At 40.9% G+C, this 20,215-nt stretch overlaps 2 protein-coding genes across 8 annotated transcripts in view; one reads left to right on the forward strand and one right to left on the reverse strand.

Moving 5' to 3' along the window:
• Positions 1-18,776, forward strand: part of LOC147012946 (uncharacterized) — a 30,741-nt gene extending 11,965 nt beyond the window's left edge. For 2 of the 4 annotated variants that reach the window (XR_015051124.1, XR_015051125.1), the window contains exons 3-4: positions 1-7,491; positions 17,568-18,776. The exon at positions 1-7,491 is cut by the window's left edge and continues 2,192 nt beyond it. The gene's annotated coding sequence lies outside the window, so the exon portion shown is untranslated. Of the gene's footprint in view, positions 7,492-17,567 lie in introns of those variants that run through there. The other 2 variants (XR_015051126.1, XM_085854347.1) reach the window with 2 other exon arrangements.
• Positions 9,175-20,215, reverse strand: part of LOC147012947 (spliceosome RNA helicase Ddx39b) — a 39,598-nt gene continuing 28,557 nt past the window's right edge. For 2 of the 4 annotated variants that reach the window (XM_085854332.1, XM_085854330.1), the window contains 3 exons: positions 16,275-16,419; positions 15,924-16,071; positions 9,175-9,408 (listed from right to left, as the gene is read on the reverse strand). In XM_085854332.1, the coding sequence (XP_085710458.1) occupies positions 9,392-9,408; positions 15,924-16,071; positions 16,275-16,419 (310 nt within the window). In that variant the 3' untranslated portion in view covers positions 9,175-9,391. Of the gene's footprint in view, positions 9,409-15,923; positions 16,072-16,274; positions 16,420-19,385; positions 19,666-20,215 lie in introns of those variants that run through there. The other 2 variants (XR_015051123.1, XM_085854333.1) reach the window with 2 other exon arrangements.

A 20,215-nucleotide genomic window follows, 5' to 3' on the forward strand; every position in this document is an offset into this window, starting at 1 on the left:
TTCATTTTGGACTTTGCACAAAGTCCAAAATCTAATGGCATGATCCTTGGACCATACCAAATCCCCCCACCAAGTTTCGTCGAAATCCGTCCAGGAGTTTTTCCGTAATACTGTTCACAAACAAACAAACAAACAGACAGACAGACAGACAGGGGTGAAAACAGTAACCTCCGTCCATCTTTGATGGCGGAGGTTAATAATTGATTTCATGGTACGTTATGTCATTACTTCAATTCTCTTCACTAATGGTGCTGGTGATTAAAAATTATCTCCAGCACTGAAGGTAGATGGAGGATTGGTTTTCACCCCTGTCCACAGGATATCTCAAAAGTTGTGGACGGATTCAGAGGAAACATGGTGAAGTGTGTGTGTGTGTGTGTGTGTGTGTGTGTGTGTGTGTGTGTGTGTGTGTGTGTGTGTGTGTGTGTGTGTGTGTGTGTGTGTGTGTGTGTGTGTGTGTGTGTGTGTGTGTGTGTGTGTGGGTGTGTGGGTGTGTGGGTGTGTGGGTGTGTGGGTGTGTGTGTCAAGGACAAACTCACCATTGAGAGATTGGGCTAAAAACAACATATAGCACGATAGTTGTGGACGAGTTCTGACAACACCAGGTGGATGAGTTTGTTCGGTGACAATAACAAGCTGATTTGATTTCGGTCAAGTCCAGAATGACGACCTCACAATGATGACAATGTGATCATATCACCTAATGGATCGATTTAATGGAAATGATGGCCATTGAATTCCTTGACCTGAAAAACAAACTTAATAACAGTCTCATCATAGCATTTTACAATGCAATTTTACCATTTTGTTTGTATTAAAAGCTGATGTCATAAAGATGTCATACAGGGCCCTTCCGGTTGTCCATTTTTTTATTTTTGGAGAATGACTTTTTGTTGTTGTTTTGATACTTGGTCGAGATTCATGGAAGAGCTAGGACTCAGAAAAGATGAGGACACAACATAATGAACAGTAGGAGAAAGGGGAAACATCAATAGAAGGGTGGTGAAGGTACAACAAAGGATGCAGGGAACAATGCGCGTTCGGGGAGAACGCAAGGGGTGGACAAGAAAAATTTGGGGAGGGGTGTGTTTCCCCAATTCATGTTCAAAATATAACATTCAATTGAGGTCAAGTTACTCGATAATCATAAACTGATGTTTCTGGATAGAGAGAGAGACGGACCGTCATGAACCAATTGCTTAACCTGACTTTTTGCTTTGCGTGCGCGGGGTAAAAATAATGAAAAAAGACACCAGAATACATCGCGAGTCCTAAATCGAGAGATCGCAAAATTGCCGAATGGTTCATCCACCAATTTGTTGGTAAATATTTGAAGGAAAAGGGCCCAGAATGGTCTGCTGATGCTTTCATTGAGGTTCACAGGGGTCATATCGGTTTATTGAAAAGAGCACTTCAACTTCCCCTTTCAATATGCCTTATGTGGACTATTGTTCAACAAAGCCATGCAGTACCTCCCCCTTATGTATATGGATGTAATCAAGTGAGGCCTGTCGCAGCTAAGTGGGAGCCACCCTGTTCCAATGCTTGTATTTAAATAACAGTAAATAAACACAAATATGAGTAAACTAGCCTTCTTGAAACCCTCAGTCAGTTAGAGCATTGAAAAATCTATTTTTAAAAATGTATACTTTAATGACCGTCAGATGTCAGGATCCTAAGATTCATGTACGTTAAATGCTATCAGCTGAAAAAGCAGTCATATTTCCAGATGTTGTTTAATTTATTTGATATTCGTCATTGGAACTTGGTTTTGAAAAGTTTATTTCAACAGAAAGAGTGAACTTTCCTTTCCAGAACATGTTACAGTTTAGAAATCGATCAAAAATTGGCTGAGTGGCATGTGATAGAGTGAAATTTATCCAAGTTTCACTTTGAATTAGACGGGTCAATATACAACCAGAACAGCCGTACCCCAAAAAAATTTGCAAATTTTTGTTTTATTGCATTTCCTTATATTTTAAGACTTACTTAGGAACATATCAAAAGTTGGACAGAAATAGACCATGGGAAAGTAAAAATTTTTGACATGATAAAAATGTCACAAAACCATGCACGATTCACTACGTCGAAAACGAACCACTATGCAGATTATTCCATCGTATGTTTCCTCCTCATATATATCTTACATAAATATCTCGGTTTCAGGGGGCGGAGAATGCTCTGATGGCATTCAATGTATATGGCCAATGTAAATTGACTGCATGCTTCTAAAAGATCTCATTTTTGTATTTTCAGAGATAGAAAATGAACTCTTTATATGGTAAAGAGACCTGCCCTTTATGCCAAAGGGGATTGGACTGTGAGGAAACAGTATTAGTTCGTGAGAAAGGAGCAGAAGGCATCAACCGTGCAAGTGCTGAAAGGGGTGTTGACCTCAGAATTCGAGCTGGTACCAGTGTTCACAAATCATGCCGAGTGAATCACATAAACAAAAAGGACATTGCTTTAACCAAGAAGGATCATGCGGAATCAGGTCCATCAGTCAAGAGGAGTGCTCGCATTTCCCTGGGACCATATGACAGTAAAACAAACACATTGCCTTTTCTGCGGCACTGAAGTTAAGGAAGAGGACCCAAAGCGAGGCCATGCAGAAACAGCCAGTTTTGGCGACGTGAAGACTGACGCATTTGTTAAAACTATATCAGTTCATTGCAAAACAAGGAGCGATGAATGGGCCATTGCTGTTCAAGGCCGCATTGAATATTTTGAGGGTGATCGCCATGCAGCTGACTGTGTGTACCACAAGTCCTGCAACATTAATTTTCGCACAATGCGAGACATTCCACAACGGTTCAAGCCAACTGAGTCAAACAAGAGACGAAAAATGGGAAGGCCTAAGGACAGTAACCAGAATGAGGCTTTCGATAAGGTGTGCTCTTTTCTTGAAGACAATGATGAGGAACAGTTAACAAATACAGACCTGGTGGCTAGAATGGAACAATACCTGGGCGATAGTGAATCCAATGCATATGGGAACCAATACATGAAGGAACAGCTTAAAAAACGATATGGTGAATCTATATTCATGGCAGAGGGTAGAGGCTTAAAAGACATTGTGACATTCAGAGAAAAAACGTCCCAGATCCTCCGTGACCACTACAATGCACCACGAGAAGGTGATGAAGAAGCACAAAAACGTGCAATTCTTCAGACTGCTGCAAAACTAATAAAAAGTGACATAAAAACAACAGTTGCACCACATGGGGATACATACCCAACTACTGCAGACCTAAGCCTTACTGCTGCATTGGGGTATGTCCCAGCTAGCCTGTGATTCTCGCTGCAGCATCTTTTGGTTGGGAAAGATACATCGAGGGAGGTTGCTGGTATTGGACAAGCAGTCATCCAAGCAGTGCGTCCAAGGGCTGTAATTGCACCATTGCAGCTTGGTCTTGCAGTGCAAATGCATCACTTGTATAGGTCTCGTTTCTTGATAGATAGTCTATCAACCTTTGGCTTTTCCTCATCTTACTCCGAAGTGCAACGGTTTGAAGTAAATGCAGCCTCTTCTCTTGCTCCGGATGTGTTTGGAGGTGACACCGACATTCTTGATACATCCTTGTTATTTGCTGGAGACAATGTGGACCACAACATCATAACGTTGGATGGAAAGGGTACCTTTCATGGGATGGGCATGATAGCAGCTATTACACCAGGGCGGCAATCTAGCCACATCATATCTAGAAAGAAAATGTCTGACAGGAAGCTCGTCGAACTGACGAAGATCAATATAATAGATTACCGCTATGCAGAGCACATCAACCGCAACCTCAAATTTCAGCCCCTCCCTTTGTTATAAATTTGTGATCGCACAATTGACATACTATGGGAGATGTCATTTTGCTTCGAAAAGAGTGCACCAAATTGGCAAGGCATGATGCACTTTCTGCATGAGGAGTGTGATCACCCAGGGAAAGCCTCAATACAGTTTCTCCCAATGATTGATATGAACCCAGGTGACAAAACCTGCATCTTGTCAACTCTTGATTACCTGAGCAAACTTGCATCAAAACACAACATGCCAGCAATCATCACATTTGACCAACCGCTGTTTTGGAAGTCCTCTGAGATAGTGAATGCTCTTCCTGCTGATAACTCAATCCATAATGCAGTGCTACTGCTTGGGAGCTTCCACACATTAATGAATTTGTTGGGTGCCATTGGAAGTTTGATGGATGAAAGTGGACTGAAAGAGATCCTGGAAACAGTGTATGGTCAAAATGCTGTTGTGCACATGCTGAGTGGAAAGGCGGTGCAACGTGCTTTTCGTGGCCATTTGCTTGTGGATCAGTGTCTTACACGTCAGGTTGTTGGCAAGATTGTGGAAGTTGACCCTGGGTTTCAAGAACAAGTAGCAGAACTGGAGCGACTGTACATTTCCCTGGAGACTGTCGAAAGTGACACTATAGAGTCTGTGTTGCAATCAGAGTGCATTCATTTCATTGACAACAGATTGAATCAGGAAAGGAATAAACTTGCAAAGGACTCGAAAACCAGTGCACTTTGGATCAACTACCAGCGTATGTTGGGAATTGCAAGGGCACTTGTGGCAGGTGATCGGACGGGGTCCTGGGAGATGCATCTCCAAGCCATATCAGCTTGCTTGCCGATATTTGCAGCTGCTGGCCATCCCAATTACCTGAAGTCAGCTCGACTCTATCTCGAGAAGATGCTTGCGTTAGAGGATGACAACCCTGAGGTTCATTAGAAGTTCCAATCTGGTTATCATGTAATCCAGCACAGTGACCAATACTGGGCTGGCCTAGGCTCTGATTTTGTGATAGAACAGACATTAATGCGCTCACTGAAAAGCCAAGGGGGGCTGACTCGAGGAAGTGGGATGTCAGAGCACCAGAGAGCAGTTTGGACTCTGTCTTCAACCATATCGTCCTCCAACAACCTTGCTATGCAAGAACTGACCTCGAGTAGCTACTCAACAAGTGAACAACATAAGGAGTTGACAACATCCAGGGTGAGTCGAGATGAAGCTGATCGTGGCAAAGTTGCCGAAAAACTGGACAGCTTCACACCATTTTCTGATGACAAGTCATTGCGCAATATCATCACAGGGGTTACTGCAAATGAGGATGTCAATGTTCATGACCTATTCAAAGTAGGTAGTGACATTATCAAGAAGATGGATGATCACCCAGCTTACTCCTATTCACACAAAAGGAGTTCTAAAGTCAAGACACTTGCATCCAGCAGGGCAGTCAAAGTTGCTGAGGACCGCACAATAGATCCAGCGTTACTATTCCAGAGGTTCTTAGTCGTGTCACAGACGGGAGATCTCCAGATAGGTGAAGTGATGAAATATGAACTCTGCCCATACCCAATGTCTCCTTTTGAGGAAAAAAACATCCTGCGCCAGCCAGATAAACCACAGTTGGCGGAGGCAATAAGGAATTATGCTACAACCAAATCTGACAATGTTGTCAACCAGACAGTTCCAGGAACAGATCACTATGTTCTTGACGGGGGGATCACTTATTCACCGCTTAAAGTGGAGAGATGGATTCACCTACAGTTCCATTGCAGATGAATATGCCTCATTTACAGTCAGACACTATGGCAAAGCTACTGTTGTGTTTGATGGTTATGAGGCTGGGCCAAGCACAAAGGACTGTTCTCATCAACGTCAGAATAGAAACAAGAATGGCACCAAGGTTAACATTACGGAGTCAACAAAATTTGTTGGGAAAAAGAAGGACTTTCTGTCGAATGAGTCAAACAAGCAGGCAATGATACTGTTGATTATAGAGGTGTTGCGCAAGGAAGGCTGTGAGGTGATCCAAGCAGAGGGAGATGCTGAAGTTGAGATTGCAAAAGCGGCCGTCGCAAATGCGGCTTCCAGATCTACAACCCTCATTGGAGAAGATACAGATCTCCTTCTCCTCCTGCTCTTCTATATGGTGGAGACAAACTGCATTGAATTCTATTTCCGTTCTGACAAGGCAAAATCAAATGTCTACAATATCAAAGTCCTTCAGCAGATACTTGGAAATGCAGCCTGCAGAGATATATTGGTCCTTCATGCATTAACTGGCTGTGACGCAACGCCTCGTGTCTTTGGGATTGGAAAGAAGTCAGGGTTTCAAAGAATCATCAAGAAAGAAAAGGAACTGATAGACAGCTCAAAGGTGTTCTGTAAACCACAGCAGAGTCAGGATGTTATTGAAACTGCAGGCTGCAGAGCAATGGTGGCATTGTTTAAAGCAAATCAGAACGACTCATTGGCATCGATCATATACAACATTCTCTGCAAAAAGGTTGCAAGGGCTAAGGCATTTGTCACTCCTGAAAGACTGCCCCGACATCCGCTGCCTGCAAGTTTCATTCTCTGCGGACCTATTACCAGGTAATGGAATGGATGGGCCTTTGTTGTGGAATGGAGCCAACGGAGTGGGGATGGAAGGTAGAAGGAGGAAAACTTGTTCCAGTGATGACAGACAAAAGCCCTGCTCCCAGACATACTACTTCAGATGATTCACTGCAACTGTTCAGGGGGGTGCAAAACACTAAGGTGTTCATGTAGGAAGCATGGATTAGAATGCATCAGTGCATGTGGACATTGCCAGGACAGCAACTGTGACAATATGAGTGTTGAACCAGAGATAGAGGAGGAGGAGGAGGACGATGAAACTGGAATCTAAGACGAGAAGGCATATGGTACTTCCACATGTGTCAAAATTGTCCAATTTTTTATATGTTGCTTTCCATGTCATAGACTGGCAGAAACAATCAAAGAACATATATTTGTGCAAATATTTACTTTAAATTGCAAATGGTCTCAGGATTAGCACTGCATAAACTACCAGCAACGATCATAATACAAATATTGGTGCAAAATTAACTTTAAATTGTTCGTGGTCTGATGATTATCGGTCAATTTTTTGACGTTTTATCTGCCGGCAGTCATCTTGCTTTCTGACGTCACTGAGGGACTTTCCCATGCTTCAAAATTGTCCAACTTTTAATATGTTGTCTTCCACATCATAAACTACTAGAAATAAGCATAAAACAAAAATTTGCAATTTTTTTGGGGTCAGGCAGTATATTGACCCATCTAAATGCCTACTCAGGGATGAAAAAATAAAAGTGCCTGTGCTATTCTGTGAAGTGTGCTGAAAGTGGCTGAGATGAGGCTCATTTTACCAACAATAATCATATTATATAATTTTACAAACATTATAGACATATTTTGATTAAATACCGCTCACTGACTACATGTTTCAAAATTTCAAATTTGTCTGCCATAACGCGACAATCAATATTATACACAATTCAATTTTACCTGAATCATTGAATTTGAAATCTCTTACCCCAAATGATACATTTCTGTCATGACCAATTTGCAGGAAAAATACAGGTTTGCCTCAATCTCCCTCAACAGTTAAAGGGAGATTTTTTTTTCTTGTCCGCCATTACGCGACGATTATGGAATTCTGGAATTATTGCTGAAATATTGAGGTGAGTGAATGTTTTAAGTATTTGGACATTAAAATAGATAAAATAGATGAATCAGATGGACTTCACAAGTCTATGAGCAATAATGCTCAAATATTTATCTGACAACCATTTGGAAGAAAGAAATTTTAATTTTTTATTCATGTCCATCGAGAAACATGAAAATTTGCCAAAATTTGATACTATAGTGTCGCGACATCCTGGCCTAACAAGTGGAATGGATTGTCATAGTAAGTGTCCATGATATTTAAATGTTTATCAGTCTGGTTCCTTTCCTGAGTTGTGTTTGTCTGAAATGATAAAATGTTTTTTGCCTTGTGTTCCATATATGCTCCAGTTTATGGAATAGTTAATGATTTGATCATTTCATGAAGTTCATTTTTGATAATTTTTGGTCAGTTTTGGAACGAAGTGGCTCCCACTTAGCTGTGACAGGCCATGACGCTTTTATAGTGCATCAATATATTACAATACACAGGGTAGGGAGGGAGGAAATTAGAAATGCCAACATTGAGAAAAGGAACAGAAGGGAAGAGGATATGAATGGAGGTATGTATCTCTTTATTGTGTATGCAGAGGTTGGGAGTAAATTAAGGAAATTAAAATTGAGGAAAGAAAGACAAAATGCAGAGAAGGAAAAGGAAGTGAGGAGTTTGGGAGAGGAGGGAAGGAAGATTGAGAGGACATAAGAGTATGGGAATAGAATAGAAGGGAAGGAGCATAGAAAGGAGAGAGGGTAAAGAAAAATTCTGTCATTTTGGCATACAAAATAAATAGATGACTCCGAAAGTGAAGGAAAACAGAGTAGCAGAATTTCTGAGTGGAGACAGAAGGGACAGGAATATTGGACGGGACATTGAGGGAACTCGGGAAGGGAAGGGTATGAGATATAATATATATATATATATATATATAAATATATATATATATATGTATATATATATATATATATATATATATATATATATATATATATATATATATATATATATATATATATATATATATATATATATACATATATACACATCATTGAGGGGTGGGGGTCAGGGGGTTCCCCATATAAACACCATCAAAATAATTTACTGGATGCTGACATCATTGGCATTCAGATTGGAAAAATAGAGTTAAAGTCATAAAATAAAAAAGAACAAACATGTGGGGATGGAATCCCCCAAAACTAACCAAACAAGGTAGGAAGAATGACAAGGTAGGAATGACATCACAATCCTTTTATGGATTACCATCAAGCCATCTTTTGACATTTTTGCATCTCAACCCCCCAAACAACAACAAAAAAAAATACCCAATTACACCAACCCATGCCACAAACCTGAGATTACCTCAAACATAGACATATTCATACAATTATTCTATTGCCACCCTTAACAAAAATATTAAAAGATGATGGGATGGCAATCTGCAAAAGGATTGTGGTGGTGTGTGGTGGTCACTCCTACCTTGTTTGGTTGTTTTATTGGTATTTTTGAGGGATTCCATCTCTCACTTTTTCATTTTTAATGTTTTTTTCTAACTTGTAAACTCGACAGACACTTGTAATTAACCGTTTTTTACTTCAATTGACCTTAAATAAATCCAGGCAGGTACTCTTGCTGCCCAACTACACTTTGCATCTCGATCTTGGCTAACCAGAAAATATCCTCAAAAATAAACTGCAAATAAATATACAAATAAAACCTTTTATTGGTAACAAAATTCAGGTTGGTTGGTTGGCAACAGTCAAAAAAAACAACAAATAAAACAGCAGGTTTAGAACAAGAATCTCTGAATAATTGCCTCATAAAAGAAGGATGATAATTTGGGCCGGGGATGGGGAGAAGATTAAAGGTCAAGCCCAAGTTGATCGTTTGACAGGGAAAATGATGGCTCCCAGGATGCAGTTTCACCGGCTCGGTTCAACTAGAGGGTTGAAAAACAGAAGTTAGGCTTTAGTGGATTGTCATGGGGGCTTATTGATACAACAAACATGAAATGCTAATCAATGAAGTGATTACGGAGTGACTGGCAATGTCGGTGTTTGTCAAAACAAAGATAACACCCTGGGCGTAAATATGTCGAGACAAGTTTGCACAACCATAAAACTACACATAAGTAGCAGAGGAGAATCAAAATAAAGACCAATTACTGCACGGTAGTCCCCAGAATGAAGCCAAACACAAAAATACACACACAAACACATTATGTACTGGTAAGTACTTACAAAACTATTTTATTTGAAGTAATAACCTCAACTTATAAGCAATTGACCAATTTCCCAACTGCCCGGATCATCAGCTGGGCACAGTTTTTCATCGAGGTTTTGATTCTTTCAACCCAGAACCTCTCCAAACATGGATCCACAACCCGGTCGCAGGTCCACATCAGCAGATCACTCAACATCAATGGACCCACAACCACAAAGTTGTGTCCAGACAGTCAGTCAACACAGCAATGCAATATCCTTATTCAAACTTATTTAAATATTACAACATCACTTTATATGATAATATATTAAGCGATAAACACTTTACAGTTTAGATATGTCCACTACACAGCACCTCCATCTTATCATAGACTCAAACTGTCATTAACAACCGATTTTAAGTGCTGCACTGCGTACCTTAGCAACCACCAATAAATTATTTTAATGCTTATTTATAATGTATTTTATAAATAATATTTATTACTTAATACTAATATGTGTGTGTATATGTATGTGTGTATGTATATATATATATATATATATATATATATATATATATATATATATATATATGTATGTGTGTGTGTATATATATGTATGTGTGTGTGTGTGTATATATATGTATATATGTATGTGTGTGTATATGTGTATGTGTGTGTGTGTATGCATGTATGTGTGTGTGTGAGAGTGTATATATATATATATATATATATATATATATATATATATATATATATATATATATATATATATATATATATATATATGTATATATATATATATATATATATATATATATATATATCCATATCCAATGCTATTAAAGAATTTACGTCACTAAAATAATTAAATCATTTTTATATCAAATGCAATGCAATTCGAACTTGTTTGCATGAAAACCAACCAAATTTAAATAAAAGGTGACGGTGGAGTCTGAAGACATTCTCACAAGACCTGATCAAACAATCAGCCAAATATCCTTTTATTTGTTTTACATGATGAAACAATACTCCTTCGCCCAATCCGGGCTGAGGGGTAAAAACCTTCTCAGCAGGTTCCACAAAATCATCCTTCACTGAACAAATTCTTTCAAATCTAAGAAGCTGAGATGAAAAGACATTGTAATCCATTTTAATTGGGACATTGCTACCTGGAAAGGTGTACAAGACTATAGGGAAACTGAAATAATCAACTTTATGATATACACTTGAACTAAAACCATTCCGCCCAACTCTAACCAACACATCCAGATATGCAGCAACTGAACAATCATTACCACAACTGTTTGTAATCAGACTATCTGGATAAATCTTGTGAAGCACCCTATCAAAAATAAAAAAAATCGTTAACCACACAAATATCTATTTAACGACATGTACGAGATAACATTTTAGCTCATCCTCATTTTTTCAACTTCATCAGTTTCTGCATGAATGAAAATTCACAGAAAATAAGAAAAATGTCTGTGAGTTGGGGGGCTGTAATTCCCACCCATGGGAATGTGCCCTTAACCTGTTGAAATATTATCCCACAAAAAGACACAAAAGTATTAAATAAAATAAAATTAACAGCATCCTTAAACTTCTGCTTATCAAAACAATGAAAACTTGAGTATTTATTTTTAGAAAAGAATGCTTGATCAACCCAAACATATAAAAACCTATTAAAAGAGTTAAACACCTTGTCAATTACTTTGAAGAGTGCCGATCGTGTACAGCCTTTTTGGCTGCATCATTGGTGAGGGGGTGGCTATGCCGCTGATGCAGTGCCCCTATTACCAGTACACGAGTGCTCATTTCACCAACCTCAGAAGGATGACAGGCTGAATCAACCCCCTGGTGTTAATTCGGCAGCCAATGAGGCTCTAACTCAGGACCCAAGGATCCCAAGCCACCACCCAAACCGATAAGCCTACGCCAGGCTTACCTAATTACTTTGAAGAGCGAATCTCTCACAAGAACTAAATCCAAATTTGTATACAAAGTTGAAAAATAGCACCGCAGAGCGAGCGTAACCCCTCAGCCCCTTGACGCAAACCAATTTCAAGATGGTGGCCATATTGAAAATCGCAGCCATGCCCATTTTGGAAAGGAACCTTCCTCTACTCAACCCCAACACACCCTGCAAAAATGGATTCAATCGGACAAGGCGTTCTCCTCGAAATTGACGGAAACCAATTTCAAGATGGCTGCCATGGAGGCCACATTGAAAATCGCAGCGTGCCCAATTTCCAAAGGAACCTTCCTCTACTCAACCCCAACATACCCTGGAAAAATGGATTAAATCAGACAAGGCGTTCTCCCCGAAATCGACGGAAACCAATTTCAAGATGGCTGCCATGGAGGCCACATTGAAAATCGCAGCGCGCCAATTTTCGAAAGGAACCTTCCTCTACTCAACCCCAACATACCCTGCAAAAATTGGTTTAATCGGACAAGGCGTTCTCCTCGAAATTGACGGAAACCAAAAGTTGACAGACGGACGGACGCCCGGACAACGCCTATGACACCAATACCCCTTAGCCAATTCGGGCTGAGGGGTAAAAAAAAAAAAATCAAAAACTTCAACTGACTTGATATTGAGACATCCAATTCTATCTAAGAACTTTAAAGAAGAATCAATGCTCCAGAAAGTGTTCATACCAGAATTCTTCTCAATTGCGAAACAATATTTCCTGAACTCTTCCCCAACAACTTGTAAGCCTGAGTTAACTATGACCGAGAACTGTTTGGTGGAACATTGCCTGGCACCAGCTATAAACCTATACTTGTACAGGTTCTTATGAAGCTTTGGGAGCAAGAAAAGTCGAGGAATACAAAGATTTACCTCTTCACATTTAATACAGAAATTATAAACTAAAAATTCCTGATGCTCAGAGATGTCACCTTGGAGTGACTTATGACAAGGAACATACGTGCTATTTCCAATGCCAGTGAAGGAACCGCATCAATGCTCAACTCTCTTAATAAAACCGACTATTATTAGAGAACCATCTCAGTGCCGACGAGTCTGGCATTTCACTCAAGCCGACTGGCAGGGTCTTCAAGCAGCCATCAAACTTCTCGACTGTCTCCCATCGCTACTTCCTCCAACATCAACTCGTCCTGGGAATTCTTTCAAAGAAACTTGCCCTCTCTCATACACAGATTTATCCCCGCTTGTCTTCAGTTGTCCAACCCTTCCTCCCACCCATGGTTGACTGAAGCTTGTGGCGAGGCAGTTGTCCTGAAACAACTTTCCTTTGCCTTATAGAAAGCAAATCCAACAGAGGGTGATCTCAGGTCCTTCCATAAAGCTCAGAACAAGTGTGTATCTACCCCCAGGAGAGCCAGAAAACAACGTCTTTCTAATCTCAAGTCTGAACTCTCAAACCTCTCTCCCTTCTCCAAATCCTGGTGGCATCTAATAAAATTTGTTTCTGGTGCATATTCCCCCTCCATCCCCTCCCTGACCTCAAATGGCCGCACTGCTGATACCACTCGTGAAAAGGCTGAATGCTTAAACTCCGTGTTTGCTTCTAAATCTTGAGTCCAAAACCCATCGCTTTCTCGACCCACCTTACCCAGTAGCACCTAACTATCCCTGGACTCTGTCCTTTTCTTCTGACAAAGTGGAGAGCTTGCTGTCAAACCTTGACTCAGATTCTGCAACCGGTCCAGACGGCATCAGCCCACGTGTCCTAAAAACCTGCTCCTCTGCTCTTGCTCACTCTCTCTCACTCTGTGTTCTATTCACTCTCTCATTTGCTCAAGGTCATCTGCTATCTGCTTGGAAATCAGAAAACATGACCGCTCTGCATAAAAAAGGTACAAAACAGGTCTCTGCAACTACAGACCAATCAGCCTTCTCCCAATCAGCAAGGTTATGGTATCCATCATCGCTTCAGATATTAAATCCTTCCTCTTCTCCAATGGCTTGATTTCCGATCATCAATTTGGTTTCAGACCAGGTCACTCAACCCTGGACCTGCTTCTTCTGCTCTCCCAACAATGGATGGAGGTACTCAATGCCAGACATGAAATAAGAGCCATATCCCAAGACAAATCACGTGCTTTTGACAAGGTCCGGCACCCCGCCCTGCTCAGCAAACTTTTTCTATAGCATCCATGGTCATCTCCACTCATGGCTCACAGACTTCCTCTCCTGTCGCAGCCAACGTGTGACCCCACATGGAGTTGTCATCCCCTTTTCCTGCCCAGGCTGGAGTTCCTCAAGGCAGCGTTCTGGGCCCTGTTCTTTTTCTGGTTTTCCTCAATGATCCTCTGACTCTCTGGAAAATCCTCCATCTCTTTGCTGATGATCCACCCTCTGCTGAAGCATCTGTCATCCCTCAGACCGGCAAGCAGCAGCCTCTTCGCTCTCTGCAGATCCAGATAAAATCACAAACTGGTCCAACATGTGGACCATGTCTTTCAATCTTGACAAATCTCTCACTCTCACCATATCTCTACGACAGGACCGTTTGGACCCCCCCTCCCCCCACGGCCGATCTACTTTCTTAACAATTCTTGAAGTTATTTCTTTCAAGCTTCTGGGTCTCTATCTGCCAAGATTGTTCCTGGGAAAGCCACATTTCCAACATTGCCCCCAAACCCAGTCCCCGACTGGGCATCCTCCATCTTGTATACCCTGTGTTCTCCACCCCAACCCTCTCCCTTCCAGAGATCACCTAATGTCTCTGTTTCCCACTGTTATGTCCTTCCCTTTCCCACCCCTCTCGTCTCCTGCCCAACTTTGTTGAGCATTAGCTCTCATACTAGCCTCGACAATGTATACAAAAAAGAAAAAAAACCTCTCCATAAAACTTTTTACAAACCACAACAAAGTCATTGGCAGCCTTATCTGCTGGAGCTATTATGTAGCTATCATTGAGATCCCAAATGTCTTTACAAACACTTGGCTTTTTCAACACTGATTTAGACCGACCCAGTGAAAGCAAGCCCGACGACTAAAAAAAAACTTAATCCTATTATCCAGGATTTCCACAACTCTGTTAAACCATGCAAAAACTGTTTACAGATAACTTAAACTTGGTGCATATTTTGTTAACAAAATTGAAGACCTAATGTATCTCCAAGGTTGAGTTTCTGGTTCCCAATATTTAGCTCCCATTTTCATCAAATCCCTAATTTCACTATAATGAATTGTGTTCACAAGGACCATATAAAATAGGGGAAGATGAACATGCCCAGTCAGTTTCCAAAATGTCCTTTACTATATCGATGCTCAAAGTTTTAAGAAATTTACCACAAAGAATAAGGATTGTCCTATGGACTTGGTGAAAGTGAAATAAACCTTCAATGGGGTTCACTCGCTGACTTTATCTGGAAATAAACTCTCTACACGAGTAGCCACAAAAATAGAATGAAGCCGAAGCCTACTTACCTGCTTGCTGGAAAAATCACAAACCAAGAACTCATGGATCCCATCAACTTTAGGAGTAGACTTCTTAATTAGAACCCTGCTATAAAAAGCTTCATTCAAACACGAGCACATGTCATATGAACTTGCCAAACTCCAGAGAATATTAGCCAAGACTTATTTGGAACATGATCTCAGAAGAACATAAAAATCATGAAAAACCTTTCCTTCCTAAAAACCTTAAAGTTTATCAATTATCTCTGAAATTTCCATTTTTGGAGCTGGAGGACATGACGACGACACCCATGACCTCTGGGTCTCCTGATTGGATGAGCAAAATACTCGTTACCGAAAACATTCCAATGATAAACTGACCCAGTACCTTGTACCCTGTCATTAAGGCCCAAAGGATAGATCACACTTGGTGTCCACTGATCCAAAAATCCTCTCTGCACCCGAGCTCAACATTGCACTCCTCTTTATCATGAAAATCATATACATTAATTGACGATAATTTGAATAGAACAACTACTAAAAGCATGTTCAACTTCAATGAAATAATTATATAAATATTAATACCAGACGATACAACAGACCACGTCCATTCAAACGTTGATGTAAATATTGAGAAGTTTCACCAACATATTACAATCCACAATCTCCACCAGTGAGAAGATAAATAATGTACTTTGATTTACATCCCAACAAACATTCACAATCAACAACAAAAGTCTATCTGTCACATGACAAAAGTTTCACAAGGATCTAAAAACATTACAACACAAACATCGAGAAGAATTACAGTTTTTAAAAACAGCTTTACAAGTACTTGACAAAACATAGACTCATTCTGACACTGGAGGACACTTACTGTAGGAAGAGAGGTCAATTTCATCAGGGAGCTCCCCAACGTTGACCTCAAAACGATCTTGCACATCATTGAGAATTTTAGCGTCACCCTCATCTGACACAAACGTGATCGCCAAACCTTTAGTTCCAAATCTTCCTGCTCGGGCAACCTGTCCAAGAGATGCGTCACACCAGACAATACATTTTTTGGAGCAAGGTTCCATTTTACTGCCACATCCACGATGCTGTGAAGATGTTCCACGTTCGAAGCAGAACAATTCTAATTTGCAAGAAAATGGAAATGATAAGAGAATGAAGAACAATGCAGACGTCGGAAAAGACTGTGAATGTGTCAACGGCAAAATGAGCTAACCCGATGGAGGTACGTGTCGGAATCCTCAGGCATGTCGTAATTGAACACAATGTTCACTCGCTCGATGTCCATGCCACGCCCAAACAGGTTTGTTGCAACAAGAATGCGCCGCTGGAAATCCTTAAATTGCTGATAGCGAGACAACCTATGGATGGAAAATTGGAAGGTCAAAGCTTACTATCAAGCTTTGTTCTACATTTAGTAAGGCTTGCAATCATACTCGGCCGGGGGCCAGTGGGACCTACCTTGCACCTCCCCACCCCCTACGATAATTTTCCACTGATACCACAGTGTTCATATATATCCCAAGTATAAGAAAAAAATATGTTCCCAGAAAAATAACTCATTTGCACTATGCTGTATTTAGCTGTTTCCATGGCAACCAATCAAAAAATAGATGAATCTCACAAAGATTGGCAAAATGTCAATATCTCTGTCAAATATAAACATAAAATCACAAAATTGTCAAATTAAAGCTTATACATTTATGTATTAAAATATATTTTGTTTATGCTGATTAGCTCATTTGCATATTAATTAAATTTGACTTAGACAATAATTCCCACAAAGATGAAGAATTTCCATTTTCTTTCCTTGCAATTACCACACGTCAGTTGCTAGATACAAGCCAGGTTGGCGAAATTTTTGAAATAATTTTTGAATTTTTAAAGTCGATTAATCAGCATAAAATACAAAGCACAATGATTCGTTCGAAAATGATGTTAAATCAATTTAATCATTGAAACTAATTACCTGGGCCTGATATAATACATAACTGCGACTAATGATGGTTGTGGTGTTTAAAGGACACAACTCTTTTCTGTTTGGGTCAAAGTCATGAAAATAGTTGTAAATGCATTGATATGCTAATTAGGTTCCGCCATTATGGAAATTTACATTTTTGTAAATATCTCACCTTCCGGTACATGGACATTTGTAAATGAGGAGTCTACACCTATGTTTGGAGGGTCAATGAATAATGTGAACAGATTTCCTTTGTTGTCAGAGATGTTGAATAGTCTTTATGGATGATATGTTCATTATAATCCCCGATCACCAGTAAGGGGGATCATATTGTTATCGCTTTTTTGCGTGCATGTCTGTGTGTTGTCACTTTCCGCTTCCGTCGATGTAAATGTGAGGTTGTATGGCTCTATAGCCTGGAGGTGTAGGTATGCATGCTGTGATATCATAATCTACAGCTTGACATTGCTCCTTCTAGTTGTGATTGTATAATTATTATTGTCACATACAACAATACATTGAATAACCAATTTGATTTGTTTCTTGCAGACATACTGCGTTGATGGCCCAATTCGTTGCACGGAGATGAAACCTCAGAAGAGAAAGCAGGAACAGACTGATGTCGGTGCAAAAAAGAGACAGATATGTATCCTGCATTGTGAGGGAGCAAAGAGTGATGGATTCACCTATTTGTCAAGCGTCAGTGATCTGGCAAAGAGACTCGGGCACCTTAAGAACATACATACTTGGCGACTGTCTGAGCCAATCGGTTCTAAGACCCGTATGCTCTCTGCTTGTGAAGCAATACCAGATGTAATAAGTGACGACCATGGATATCATCAAACTTGTTACCAACGATTTACAAGGAACTTGGACCGTCTTCACGGCTCAGAACCTACAGCAGAGTGTTCAGTGGGTTCTCGAACATCACGGAGAGGTTCGGCCGATGGACAAACTGTTTTGTTCAGTCCTGATTGCATATTCTGTAACAAGGAAGGCAGAATTGCAGTCAAACGTTCAGGGACATGGTCGACAGAGGCGACGACAAAATTTAAATCTGATGGATGGGTGACTGTCGTTGAGGCTGCTGAAGCAAAGAAGGATGAAAAACTGTTGACTCGGATAAGAAATGTTGACCTTTTTTTGGCAGAGGCCCAATTTCATCCCAGTTGCCGAAAAACCTATACGTCGGACAGTGAACGCGGCAGGGGAGATGATAAAGAGGCTAGGTTGTATCAGCAGCACCTCGAGAAGGCCCATAAATATGCTTTTGACATGGTGTGTGATGTAGTTGAAAAGGACATACTCTCTAGAGGGAAAGTCATGAAGCTCACCGACTTGCGTGATATTTATATCACCGATTTGGCAAACTCAGCCTTTTCGAACCCAGACTATCGCAGTGAAAAGCTTAAATCAAAGCTCGAAAAGGCCTGGAGGGGAAGATAGCCTTTTGCCCACTAGGTGTCGGTGGCAAGTTACATTCTCAACTGGTGTACAGTTTAGAATCGAAATTGGAATGTGCTGTGCGTTGTGCATTTCTCTTGGGCATGGCAGATAATGTGACAGATGTTGCAACGACTTTACGACATGTCATTCTGAATGCCCATGATTGTCAAACTCAGATGTGTGCTACGGAGTTTGCTAAGACTCCCAACAGATTGCAGATCATCAACTCATAATTTTTGCCATTGTATCGATCTACTTCATAGTAGAGTGCACATGCAGGCGAACAATGTGAAGATAAACCATTTGTCAGATCTGGTGTGTGGCTAGTCGGCTTTCAAACATCTGGTAACTCTGGAAGAAAGGGGATACAGTAAATATTATTAGATTAATGTTTTTCGATCCGAATGCATTCAAAGTGTGAGATCTTCAATGACTGCACTAAGATGGACCATATGAATACATTTTTGCTGTATAGTATATGCTCTCCTTTAGCCGCAACTAATTACACATCATTTTAACTTTTGTGCCTACAGGATGGTCACTATTTCCAGCCTCTGGTAGAGATACATTATGATATAATGACATTTACTCACCTTATTTACATACCACTGCATTTTAAAATATTTGATTTAACTTCAAGGCCCAATCTTATCAAAATATGTAGTCAAGATGCTTACGTGAAACTCAAAACGGATGACACATCGCTCGGTCATCCCGAGCGGATGGTTACCAAGACCCGTCGGTCCGAATGCACAATTTACCGTTTCCCAATTTCCCAACACGCCCCATACTAAGCAAATGAAAGAAACAAACGAGCTGATACATTTAACAAAATGGATATTTATTTACAATAGGCAGGGAGGGGAACACAGAAGAGTGGAGTTATCCGACGATAAAGAATGCAAATTTACACACAAGCACTTATACGGTTGCGACTTACAGACGGGCCCTCACAAAGACACATACACACAGAAATGGACCCGTCGGGTATTTATTGAAGGCCTCCAGCTCGAGGACAGGTGAGCTGGAGACCAGAGCCTGTGCTTGGACCTGTCCACCTTGTGTGGTCTTCGTCGATCCGGCTCGGCGGGACTCGAACCCGCAACACGATGCCGCTCCAAGCACCAAGTACCGCGCTTTCCAACCGGCCACGCACCAATCGACCAAAGCCAAGGAGATCAGAGGCGATGATGATCCAGCTCTGCGGGATTCGAACCCATAACACGATGATGACCACCACGATGACGACGACGACCCTTTTACCACCCCGATGACCTCCACCACATCGACCCTTTGAATCGTTCCCTTTTTATTTTTTTTTTCCTCCAGGGTGAGCAAATTGCCGTCTGAGGTGCTCTCCACCCTCATTGGACAGGGCGTCATGGGAAAATGGCTCTGTGGCCATCTCAACCCCCATTGGCCGGCATGCCGTGGGAAAAAAAAAAAAAATCGCTCTCTGTGGCGTGATTGAACAAGGGGCATGCCCCTGCCTTCCTGGGTGGAGTCCCGGTCTGAGGCGATGGAAATCTCCGCCAACGTACGTGGCCGAACGCACGTGGGCAATGGCGTCGGTGTGTGAAGTGCAGTGAAGGAGGTTTGTTGTAAACGACACTCCGCAGCGCACACATGTAATTCCCGTGAGACACAGGTCGGGGGCCCTAACAATAAACACACACTTCGGCCTAAGTCACATTTGCTCTACGGCGAGGATACGGCGGCCATACGCCCTCTGAATTGACAGAAACGTGCAG

The sequence above is a fragment of the Eptatretus burgeri genome, chromosome 14 (assembly GCF_056783735.1).
Source record: "Eptatretus burgeri isolate ZD-2024b chromosome 14, Ebu_testis_v1, whole genome shotgun sequence".
Lineage (NCBI taxonomy): Eukaryota > Metazoa > Chordata > Myxini > Myxiniformes > Myxinidae > Eptatretus > Eptatretus burgeri.